Genomic DNA, 12457 nt, shown 5'->3' on the forward strand with positions numbered 1-12457 from the left:
ATTTGTAAGGTTACTTCCAACTCTAAAATTCTATGACTATTTTGTATTTCGTTAGGTACAGGCTACTTGATTTCTTTGCATTTTAATCGGGAAGATGCACAGTAAATAAAAAAGCCTTCATGTCACTGATAAGCAGTAAAGAAGCACATGTGTACATACACACACACACACACACACACACACACATTTTGGGAATATGTATTTTGAAAAGAACTCAAGTCCTTTGTTAAGCAAATCAAAGTGTGGCTATGGGAGGAAAGGAAATATCTAAGTTACAGTCAACATGGATTGTTTACTTAAGATCTTGTATATACCATATCATAGTATAAAAGACACCCCATCTGGTTCTCAAAGCACAAAATAAATCAGAGGATTAATCATATTCATTGAGTGCCATCATCTCTAGATGTCTGTATAATGGATGTGAGTGTGAATTCAAGGTTTTCTTAGGTGTGTCTCAAAGACTCTTTCTTTTTAGTATATATATATTTTTAGACAGAGTGTTACTTTATCACCCTTGGTAGAGTGCCATAGTGTCACAGGTCACAGCAACCTCTAACTCTTGGTCTTAGGTGATTTCTTGCCTTAGCCTCCCAAGTAGCTGGGATCACAGGCACCCCTCCCAGAATGCACAACTATTTTTTTTGTTGCAATTGTCATTGTTGTTTAGGTGGTCTGGGCCAGGCTCAACCCGCCACCCTTGGTATATGGGGCCAAAGCCCTACTCACTGAGCTACAGGCGCCACCCTCTTTTCAGTATTTTTAACCTTTTATTTTCCTTTTAGTTACAAAGAACTGACATTTTTACATTTAATACCCAATTTTCACCTTGTTTATGTCAGTTCTTTCAAATGTTATTGCCTATGAATGTCTTCATAAGAGAAGTTAAAAGACTTAGACACTATATAATTTAGTTCAATAGTTGTTTAAAAAAGAGAAAAAGGATAAAAATTCAGTTGCCAACTTAGAGGATATTACACATTAATAAGTATTCCATTTTATTTCCATGGCCTGGAATTCATATCTCATTCAAGAAAACTAATTTCATTTCTAAACATTACCTTTCTGCTAGAAACAGAAGAAACAGTTTTCTCTTTGACAAAGCTGTCCCAAATTAGAACACAGTTGTCCTTAAACGTCAGTATGTGATGACTATCATGTAGTAGCAGTCTTTAAAATTTCATAGTGCTATTGTTAAGATGGTGGTTTTGGCCGTTTTGCAGATGGTCCATCTGAGTTAGGTCTGTTATCAATGTTATTTTCATCTTCTGCATCATCTTCATCACCACCTTTAAAATAAATATTTGTTGTATGACAATATGTTCAGTGGTTGAAAGAAATAGAAGCAGCTAAAATGGCTGATAATGGGAGCATTTCAATCTAGAGATTAATGAAACCATGCATATTTTAGATTTAAAAGATTTTGAAGGCTAGGTGTGGTGGATCCTATCCCTCTGGGAGGCCCAGGTGGGTATATTACCTGAGCAGGAGTTTCAGACCAGTCTGAGCAAGAGTGAGACCCTGTCTCTACTAAAAACAGAAAAACTAGCCAGGTGTTGTAGTGGGCACCTGTAGTCCCAGCTACTCAGGAGGCTGAGGCCAGAGAGTTACTTGAGCCCAAGAGTTGGAGGTTGCTGTGAGCTATGATGTCAAGGTAGCCTTTCCAGGGTGATAGAGTAAGACTCTGTTTAAAAAAAAAGAAAGAAAAACCCAAACAGAAAAAAAAAGAAAAGATTTTGGGAATTTCTTTTTTTTTTGGAGACGGAGCCTCAAGCTATCCCCCTGGGTAGAGTGCCATGGCTTCACAGCTCAGAGCAACCTCCAACTCCTGGGCTCAAGCAAGTCTCCTGCCTCTGCCTCCCAAGTAGCTGGGACTACAGGCGCTCGCCACAATGCCTGGCCATTTTTTGGTTGCAGCCATCATTGCTGTTTGGCGGGCCCGGGCTGGGGATTTGAATCCGCCACCTTAGGTGTACGTGGCTGGTGCCCTAGCCGCTTGAGCCACAGGCACCGAGCCAGATTTTGGGAATTTCAATGTTTAAAACTTTTCTTTCTCATCACTTTCTTTTTTGATGGTATTAATTTATTTGCCACAAAATTCACACTTTTAAAGTATACAGTTTAGTGGTTTTTAGTACATCCAGTAGCTTGTGCAATTATTACCACTATCTAATTTTAGAACACTTTCAGTACTGCAAAAAGAAATGCTATATGCATTAGTAGTCAACCTCCTTGACGACCATTAATATACTTTCCTTTTTTTTTTAAGAGACAGAGTCTCACTTTGTTGCCCTAGGCAGTGTCGTGGTGTCATAGCGCACAGCAACCTCCAGCTCTGTGGCTTAGGTGATTGTCTTGCCTCAGCCTCCCGAGTAGTTGGGACTACAGGTGCCCACCACAATGCCTATTTTTTTGTTGCAGTTTAGCTGGGACTGGGTTAGAAACCACCACCCTTGGTATATGGGGCCAGCACCATACTCACTGATCCACAGGCACTGCTCCTCCTTTTTTTTTTTTTTTTGGAGGCAGAGTCTCACTTTGTCATTCTCAGTAGAGTGCAGTGGCATCACAGCTCACAGCAATCCCAAACTCCTGGGCTTAAGCAATCCTCCTGCCTTAGACTCCTGAGTAGCTGGGACTACAGGTGCCTGCTACAGTGCCTGGTTATTTTTTTGCTGCAGTTGTCTTTGTTGTTTAGCAGGCCCGGGACAGGTTTGAACCAGCCAGCCTGGGTGTATGTGGCTGGAGCCCTAACCACTGAGAAACAGGTGTCCAGCCAAGGCCGACTTTCTTTTTTTTTTTTTTTTTTTGAGACAGAGCCTCAAGCTGTCCCCCTGGGCAGAGTGCCGTGGCATTACAGCTCACAGCAACCTCCAACTCCTGGGCTCAAGCGAGTCTCCTGCCTCCGCCTCCCAAGTAGCTGGGACCACAGGCGCCTGCCACAACGCCCCGGCTATTTTTTTTTTTTGGTTGCAGCCATCATTGTTGTTTTGGCGGGTCCGGGCTGGGGATTCGAACCCGCCACCTTAGGTGTACGTGGCTGGCGCCTTAGCCGGTTGAGCTATAGGCGCCGAGCCCCGACTTTCTTTTTTAAAAGAATTTTTTTTCTTAGAGATGGGGTCTTGCTCTGTTGCCCAGGCTGGACTCGGATTTCTGTGCTAAAACAATCCTCCCACTGAGACCTCCTAAACAGCTGGGACTATAGGTGTGTACTGTCTGGCTGAGTAATCTACTTTCTACTTCTATGGACTTGCCTCTTCTGGACATTCATGTAAGTGAAATCATACAACATGTACCCCCTTTGTGTTTGACTTTCAGTTAGCATAATGTTTGCATGGTGTATTCATGTTGCAGCTTGTATCAAAATTTCAGTCTTTTACTGCTAAATAATATTCCATTGTATGGATATATCACATTTTGTTTATGCATGCATCAGCTGAAGGACATTTGTGTTTCTACTTTTTAGCTATTTTGAATAATGCTGCTATGAACTTTCATGTATAAGTTATTATGTGAATATGTTTCCAGTTCTATTGAGAGGACCAGCAGAGGAACTACTAGGTCATATAGAACCTTTATGAGGAACTACTAAACTTTTTCAAAGTGGCCACACCATTTTACATTTCCATCAGCAATGTACAAGGTCTCCAATTTCTTCACATTCTAGCCAATACTTGTTATTGTTCTTTTTGATTATAGTCAACACCCACATTATCAAGATCTAATTCTCAAGATGGCAAGGAAAATAAAATACTGTTCTGTTTAGGAGTTTAAGTATCCAGTAAATCCTGACTCCAATATCCAGTTCTCAGGCCCACTTTCTTTTTTGCATTCAAGACAATTTTTTTGTGTCCTTCACCAAAACAATTTTTTGAAATCCATGCAAATTCACGCTTCTACTTTCAAAGAACTGGGATATGAGAAAGGAGTCCCTAAGAGTTAAGACTTGTTAAAGTGAAGTCTGCTCCAACTTTTGGAACCTGGTACTATTCTGCAACAAATAGCACTCTTTCAAACGTGTCTGTAATTTTTTTTTGAGACAGAGCCTCACTCTATCGCTCAGGGTAGAGTGCTGTGACGTCACAGCTCACAGCAACCTCATACTCTTGGGTTCAAGCGATCATCTTGCCTCAGCCTCCCAAGTAACTGGGACTACAGGCGCTCACCATTATGCCGGCTATTTTTCTATTTTTAGTAGAGACGGGGTCTCGCTCTTGATGGGCTGGTCTTGAACTCCTCAGCTGAGGCGATCCACTCAGCCTCCCAGAGTGCTAGCATTACAGGAGTGAGCCCAGCCCCAAACCCCTTTTCATCCTTCAACACCCAGCTCAAGAGTTATTCCCTCTATGAAGCCTTCCGGGGTTCTCTCGGTTTGCAGTATCTATAGAAAGCCAAAGAAACCACAGTTTTACTCTTTTAACAAACGTCTGCCTGCTTAATCCTCTTGTGTTCCCCAAGGGCAGGATTCTAATTCTTTTTCAGAGCTCTGCACAGTGCCTGGTACAGAGTATTAGGCACAGCACATGTTTTGTGATATGAGTCGTGAAAACGCCCCGACAAACACGATGGTGAGCGCAATTTTTAGGTGCAATTCTCCTTCCCCAGGCTCACTTTCTCCAAGTCTGTGACTCTACACCCGGCTTCCCCAGCAGATGTCCGCTGAGCGCCCCGCCCCGTCCTCCCAGCATCACCTCAGAGCTCACCCTCCAGGAGTTGGTCCGAAGCGGTAGCCCGCCGGTGTTGCGATTCCTGCTGTACTAGGGGGGCGAAAAGTTCGGTTACCAGCTCCCTCATCTGTGCCACGCCCGACAACAGGCCCCGGAAAGGGTCGACGTCACCTGGCGCCTCACAGGACACTCTCAGCCGCTGCTGCTGCCCGTCCTGCCCAACGTACTCTCCCAACAACTCCATGGCTTCCGCTCAGCTTCAAGAGACCGCCTGAAGGCAGCGCCACCCGGAAGCGGAAGGCAGCCCGGCGCCGGCGCCGGCGGGAGAGGAGTGACTTCCGCTTGTGGGAAGTCGCTCCGCCCCTCTCCTTTGCTCTCCTTCTTTACGATTGGTTCATGGCACTCAGGCCTCTCCTCCTCTGGTTACTCTCCTCGCGGCTGCTTTTCCCGCCTCCGCCGGGGCCGAACCGTGGTCCGGGTGACAGTTGAGGATGGCTGGAGCAGAGGGGTCCACTGGGCGGCAGTCGGAGCTGGAGCCTGTAGTATCGTTGGTCGATGTACTTGAGGAGGATGAAGAGCTGGAGAATGAGGCGTGTGCCGTCCTGGGGGGCAGCGACTCGGAGAAATGTTCCTACGCGCAGGTGGGCGCGCGGCCGGGCCTCTCCGCAGCTCCGGCAGAACCTCTTGTTCCCAGCCCGGCTTTCCCTGTTCCCGCCTGCCGCAGTCGTCCCCCTGTGGGGGTCCGGGGCCGCCGGTCGTAGTGGCCTTCGTCTTCCCATGCCCGGCTTCCCTTTGATCTTCAGCCTTCTGGGGACCCTTCTTCACCTTGTGTCCGGCAGGAGCCCTTCTCCCTCACTCTTTATTTAGCTTTTTCGAGATTTGGCCCTGGAGCAGCTACTCTGTCCTTCCTCTCCAGTCTCTTGGTGCCCCTGCTGCTTTTCACAAACCTTCCCGAGACCTGTCAAATCCAAAAATATTTGCCCCTAGTTTTCCTATTCTAGGACTATGTATTTATTAGGGACTGAATGGGAGAGTCAAATAATCAAAAGAAAGAGCTCTGGATTTGAAATTCTCGTGTGGGGTGGGTTTCTTGATAACTAGTTCCTCTGCTGTTTTAGTTTGACAAGTGCTGGCTATTACTTTTTTTTTTTTGCAAAACGAAGCAAGTACCATGTCTATCTGAAAGCTGCCCCCCTCCCTGGAAACAAACGGGAAAGAGAAAAGCAGGTGGGGCCTAGCGCGGTGGCTCACACCTGTTATCCTAGCACTCTAGGAAGCTCTTGCCTGAGCTTACAACCAGCCTGAGCATAGGGCAAGACCCCCGTCTCTACTAAAAATGAAAAACTGAGGCAAGACGATCGCTTGAACCCAAGAGTTTGAGGTTGCTGTGAGCTGTGACGCCATAGCACTCTATCAAGGGCGACAAAGTGAGACTCTCTCAATAAAAAAGAACAGCAGGTGGCTCTGGCAAGGGAATGGAGGAGAGGAGAAAATGTTCTGTTTGGCATTTAGAAGACATAGTGAACAAGGGTTTGAGGGGGTGTTATGCAGTGTTTCGTGACTCAGGCTGTATCTCTAAGTACAAAAATGGAGAAGGGTGGATGGATAGGAAGAAAACTAACAAAGGGTGATTAGTAGGAGGGAGAAGGTTTACCTAGGCAGGGGAGTGGAGCCAAACACTGGGTGGGATGAGGGGAGAGACTTCCCATTCATTACATGGTATAAACTGAGATCATAATACCAGCTGTCATAGTTGATCAAGTTAGTTTACACTACAAAGTGGTTAGATTGTTGAATATATCTGGTATCCAGAGATCCAGATGATGACTTGTATTAAAACCTTTGGTCACTACTAAAACACCCTTTCCCTGCTTCTCTTAAAAAACAAAAAACAAAAGCCAAGAAATAATAGTAGCCCTGTCTATATGTAAGCTATCTTTGAAATGTAGTTAACTTTATAAAACTGGCTTCTTTAAAATTTTCTATTTTTGTAGTAAATTGTAAGGAAATTTGCACAAATCATGTATATGGTTTGGAAAAAATATCAAGAAATAGAACTTTACTGGTATCTCAAAAGCCTCCCTGTGTGTCTCTCTCCTTCTATAGGAGGTAACCATTATCAAGTTTTCTAAAAGTTTTACCTGTTTTTCCTTCAACTTTTTATTAAAGCAGTTTAAATCTACAGAAAGTTGAAAGACTAATATTATAAACTCCTGTATATGTCTTATATGTATTTACTTTTTAAAATTTTGCCACATTCTTTTCTCTCCATGTGTATAATACATTTTGCTTTTATTACATTTTTTTTGTTTATTTATTTATTTTTGAGACAGAGTCTCAAGCTGTCACCCAGGGTAGAGTGCTGTGGCGTCATAACTAACAGCAACCTTTAACTCTTGGGCTCTTTTTTTTGTCCCCCAAGCGATCTTTTTGCCTTGGCTATTCCATTTTTAGTAGAGTCAGGGTCTCACTTTTTGCTCAGGCTGTTCTCGAATTTGTGAGCTCAAGTAGTCCACCTGCCTTGCCCTCCCAGAGTGGGAGGATTTTAGATGGGAGCCACTGTGCCGGCAGATTACATTTTTAACTACATATTTGCAAATAAGTTGCAGGCATGGTGACAATGCACCTCTGAATACTTTCAACATGCATCTCCTAAAAATTCTTTTTTTTTGAGACAAAGTCTCAACTATGTTGTCCTCAGTAGAGTGCCGTGGCATCACACAGCCCATAGCAACTCTTGGGCTTAAGGGACTGTCTTGCCTCAGCCTCCCAAGTAGGCATCTGCCACAACGGCTATTTTTTTGTTATAATTATCATTGTTGTTTAGCTGGCCCCAGGCTGAGTTTGAACCCGCCACCCTCAGTGTATGTGGCTGGTGCTGTAACCACTGTGCTACAGGCCCCAAGCCTAAAAATTCTTTTCATGTATTGATTTTCTTTATGCTTGATTTACAAACATTTTCCAAAATTAAAATGTGGTATTACTTAAATAAATCTATACACATTCTTCTACATTTTCATATGTTAAAATGATTAAACAGACCAATTTACTCAAAGCTGATTGACAAATTTAAACTTGCTGTCACTTTAAGAAAAAATACTATGAAAACAAGTACTAGTATAGATATGAAACATTCAGCAATGTTTTAGTACTCTGTTATTCATATCTTTTGAATATTCTTAATGATTTTTAGAGAAATATCTTGACCACAGATAATCTGATTTTAATTATTTTTCAGATCATAGTGTGGGTATTAAGTAGCTATGCTATTTCATTAATTCATTCTCTCTTTTCCATTTTGGGGCTGTCTTTTAGGGCTCAGTAAAGAGACAAGCACTATATGCCTGTAGTACCTGCACCCCAGAGGGAGAAGAACCAGCAGGAATCTGTCTAGCTTGCAGTTATGAATGTCATGGAAGTCATAAACTATTTGAGCTCTACACTAAAAGGTAAGCATAGAGATTGTTGCTGACTGCTTTCTAAATGTTTAGAAACTGCATTTTTTACTGAATCTTGTTTTTTCATTCAAAGTAGTTATGTACAGGGTGGTGCCTGTGGCTCAGTGGGTAGGGCGCCGGCTCCATATACCGAGGGTGGCGGGTTCGAACTTGGCCCTGACCAAACTGGAACAACAACAGAAATAGCTGGGCATTGTGGAAGGTGCCTGTAGTCCCAGCTACTAGGGAGGCAGAGGCAAGAGGATCACCTAAGGCTGGGAGTTGCTGTGAGCTGTGTGACACCACGGCACTCTACCAAGGGTGATAAAAAAAAAAGTAGTTATGTACTAGTGAACATTTTTTTTTTTTTTTTAAGAGATGGGGTCTCATTTTATTGCCCAGGCTGGAGTGCTATAGTATAATCATAGTTCACTGTAGCCCTGGACTCCTGGGCTCAAGCTATCCTCCTATCTCAGCCTCCCAAGTAGCCAGAACTATAGACACATGCCACAGTGCCTGGCTAATTTTTGAAATTTTTTGTAGGGACAGGGTTTCACTATGTTGCCCAGGCTGGTCTTGAATTCCTGGGCTCAAGCAATCTTCTTGTCTCAGTCTTCAGAAAGGGCTGGCTGGAATTATAGGCATAAGCTACCACACCTAGTCATGAAATTTAATGTAATTATTTTCTATAATATAACTGGCGAGGACCTTTTAAAATGTAATTATGGCACAAACTTAAACTATTCATATTCTGCCATTATTTTACTTGTGTGTTTGCGTGTATAATGTAGATATTGGTCTTCATACATATTAATTTCCAAAATTGTAAAATATTTTATTGTTATATGTTGAAGAAATTCCAAATTGGATACATCAATAGGAACCAAAGCCACTTTTTAGATTCTAGAAATGAGCTGAAAAAGGAAGAGGCAGCTATTCCTTGAGTTTAAAGAATACTTCATTAGATTTAAAAGAAAAAGAAAAATGGCTTTTCCTCCTTTTTTCAGAAATTTTCGTTGTGATTGTGGAAACAGCAAGTTTAAAAATTTGGAATGCAAATTATTTCCTGTAAGTAAGCACTATAACTATAAATGTATTTAAAAGAGCAAGGTTGGTGTTCGCTCAAGTGGGTAAAAAGCAAATACCTTTATTTTCCAAAAAAAGAAGTTCTTATTCTTTGCACATAAGTATTTCCTGTTTTTATTTTGTTGAAAAAACTAAATATCCTCTTCAGAGCATGTACTAGAGATTGTAGGTAATATGAAAAGTTTTTTGGGGGAAGTGTTTTCTAAAGTGATTCAGGTTTAATTATGTGGTGTGCTCATTCTCTGAGGCTTTTAACGCAAGGGATATGATTCAAAACTGAATAAAATTTGGTAATAATGAATGTGGGCTACAAAAACAGGATTTTTTTCACTGCTTTTTGGCCAATAAAAACTATGCTTAACAATATTCTTCAGTGAAATAACAAAAATGAAAGAGAAAAGAATATTACATTATTCAGTCATAATTACTAAAACTATCATCTTTCTCCTTTTGAAGGTTAGTTTTGGCAGTTTCTTTGCCTCTTGAGGGTCGTGGTTCTCACAACTGTGCATAAAGAAGAACTTTGAAATTACAAGTATCAGCTCACATAGCTGATAATATTTATGATTAATTCTTCTCTCCATTTTATTGAATGAGTATATTTAATTTCCTCTAATTGCTACAATGAAGGTACAAAAAAATAAATTTTAATATTTCCCTGTATCCTGGAAAAGTATTCCTTTAGTAGGAGTATTTTTTCTTCACACTTGGAAAATTAAGACAAGTTTCTAGTGGGAAAATATTTACTGTAGAAATTTCTATATTTATTTATTTATTTGAGACGGAGTCTCACTTTGTTGCCCTTGGTAGAATGCTGTGGTGTCACAGCTCACAGCAACTTCCAACTCTTGGGCTCAAACAATCTTCTTAACTTAGCCTCCCAAGTAGCTGGGACTGTAGGCGCCTGCCACAATGCCTGGCTAGTTTTAGAGACTGGGTCTTACTCTTGGCTGGTCTTGAACTGTTGAGCTCAAGCAATCCACCTGCCTCAGATTCCCAGAGTGCTAGGTATAAGAATTTATTGAATTCAGAAATTTTATGATGTATGAAATTATAGTTAAAATTAGATCATACTATATATTGAAATCAATATTCTATTTCAGGACAAAGCAAAGGTAAATTCTGGCAATAAGTACAATGCCAACTTTTTTGGATTGTATTGCACTTGCAAGCGACCTTATCCTGATCCTGAAGATGAGGTAAGACAATTGGAGGTTGAAACCTGGGACTATATATATCATCTCTAGCCTTGACTCTTCAGCCTCTTGTCATATTTGGGCCTCTGTAGCTCTTCAGGAGGGATTGCATGATTGTAAAAGGGTTCTAGATTTATCCCTCATGAAACGGGGTTGGATCTATTATGGGTACAGATCTCACATATTCTCATTCTTTTTTTTTTTGAGACAAAGTCTCACTTTGTTACCCTTGGTAGAGTGCCATGGCGTCACAGCTCACAGCAACCTCCAGCTCTTGGCTTAAGCATTCTCCTGCCTCAGCTTTCCAAGCATCTGGGACCACAGGTGCCTGCCACAATGCCCAGCTATTTTTTGTTGCAGTTGTTGTTGTTTAGCTGGCCCAAGCCGGGTTTGAACCCACCAGCCTCAGTGTATGTGGCTGGCGCTGTAATCACTGTGCTACAGGCGCCGAGCCAATTCTCATTCTTATAAGAATGAAATATTGGAGTGAACTTTCCTAAGAGCAGAACTTCTTTCGTTCTCCCTCTTTTCTGCCTGCCTATCCTACCCCCTAAACAGTTAAATGGCCTTTAACTTCTTGCCTCCCCTGAAGGAAAGAAATGAAATGTACAAACTGCATTCTCTTAAAAATTTCAAGAGAAATTGTACTCTTGAAATATGTATTCTTGATCTGTTCTTCTTGCAGATCATATTTGGGGAAAATTTCAATGAGAAATGTATACAGAATTTTCTTTTTTTTTTTTTTTTTTTTTGAGACAGAGCCTCAAGCTGTCCCCCTGAGCAGAGTGCCGTGGCATTACAGCTCACAGCAACCTCCAAGTCCTGGGCTCAAGCGAGTCTCCTGCCTCCGCCTCCCAAGTAGCTGGGACCACAGGTGCCCGCCACAACGCCTGGCTATTTTTTGGTTGCAGCCGTCATTGTTGTTTGGCGGGTCCGGGCTGGGGATTCGAACCTGCCACCTTAGGTGTACAGGCGGGCGCCTTAGCGGGTTGAGTTATAGGCGCCGAGCCCAGAATTTTCAAAGAGTTCTGTGCTTCTGTGCTTCTTACTTTCCAGGCATAACCATTGTTAACACTTTTTGGTGTGTATATTTTTAGACCTTTTTCACTGCATGTAAAAATGATTGAGTGGGCTCGGCGCCTGTGGCTAAAGCGGCTAAGGCGCCAGCCACAGACACCTGAGCTGGTGGCTTCTAATCCAGCCTGGGCCGGCCAAACAATAATGAAAGAATATCATAAACATTCTTATATGTCCACAATACAAATCTATCTCATTCTTTTTTTTTTTTTCTTTTTGCAGTTTTTGGCCTGGGCCGGGTTTGCCCACCACCTCCAGTATATGGGGCCGGCGCTGAGCCACAGGTGCTGCCCAAATCTATCTTATTCTGAGTGCTGCGGAGTATCCATAGTTTGATGTACCATAAGTTAGTTAACCTACCAGTTCTTCCGTAGCAAAATGGCATTATCATTTTTGTTCCTATCATAAAGAACATACAGTAATGTAACTGAGTATAGACTCCTGCAAGTATTTATGTAGAATGGATACCTAGAGGGTAGAGTTATACAATTTAACTCCACCATAAATAAATGAAGAAAATAGTTACGATTATGTATGCCAAAAGGGTCCAACACCAATAGTATATGATGGTGGTTTTTTTCCCCACATTCTTGTCAACCATATTTATTACCAATTTTTAAAAATTTTGCTATTTTGGCTCAGCGCCTGTGGCTCAAGTGGCTAGGGCGCCAGCCACATATACCAGAGCTGGTGGGTTCAAATGTAGCCCTGGCCCACCATACAACAATGACAACTATAACCAAAAAAAAAAAATTTTATATACACATATACCAGAGCTGGTGGGTTCAAATGTAGCCCTGGCCCACCATACAACAATGACAACAATAACCAAAAAAAAAAAATTCATGAATAAATTTAACCAAGGAGGTGAAAGAATGTAGTCTGAAAACTATAAAATATTGATGAGAGAAATTAAAGAAGGCACAAAAAAGTGAAAATATATCCCACGTTCACTAAATAACCAAAATAATCTTTAGCAAAAAGAACTAAGCTG

General features: G+C 41.9%; 2 protein-coding genes across 2 annotated transcripts in view; one reads left to right on the forward strand and one right to left on the reverse strand.

Annotated features, from left to right (window-relative positions):
• Nucleotides 1-951: 951 nt before the first annotated feature.
• On the reverse strand, nucleotides 952-4938 carry GON7 (GON7, KEOPS complex subunit). Its single transcript, XM_003786999.3, has 2 exons — nucleotides 4704-4938; nucleotides 952-1289 (listed from the first exon to the last, which is right to left on the reverse strand). Exons 1-2 carry the CDS (start codon nucleotides 4909-4911, stop codon nucleotides 1195-1197), a joined length of 303 nt encoding a protein of 100 aa, XP_003787047.1. The 5' UTR covers nucleotides 4912-4938; the 3' UTR covers nucleotides 952-1194.
• Nucleotides 4939-4946: 8 nt separating this feature from the next.
• UBR7 (ubiquitin protein ligase E3 component n-recognin 7 (putative)) overlaps nucleotides 4947-12457 on the forward strand; it is a 31137-nt gene continuing 23626 nt past the window's right edge. The window contains exons 1-4 of the mRNA XM_003787000.3: nucleotides 4947-5308; nucleotides 7983-8116; nucleotides 9112-9172; nucleotides 10294-10389. Of these exons, the coding sequence (XP_003787048.1) occupies nucleotides 5159-5308; nucleotides 7983-8116; nucleotides 9112-9172; nucleotides 10294-10389 (441 nt within the window). The 5' untranslated portion in view covers nucleotides 4947-5158. The remainder of the gene's footprint in view (nucleotides 5309-7982; nucleotides 8117-9111; nucleotides 9173-10293; nucleotides 10390-12457) is intronic.

The sequence above is a fragment of the Otolemur garnettii genome, unplaced genomic scaffold, assembly GCF_000181295.1.
Source record: "Otolemur garnettii isolate 467f Iridium unplaced genomic scaffold, OtoGar3 scaffold00020, whole genome shotgun sequence".
NCBI lineage: Eukaryota > Metazoa > Chordata > Mammalia > Primates > Galagidae > Otolemur > Otolemur garnettii.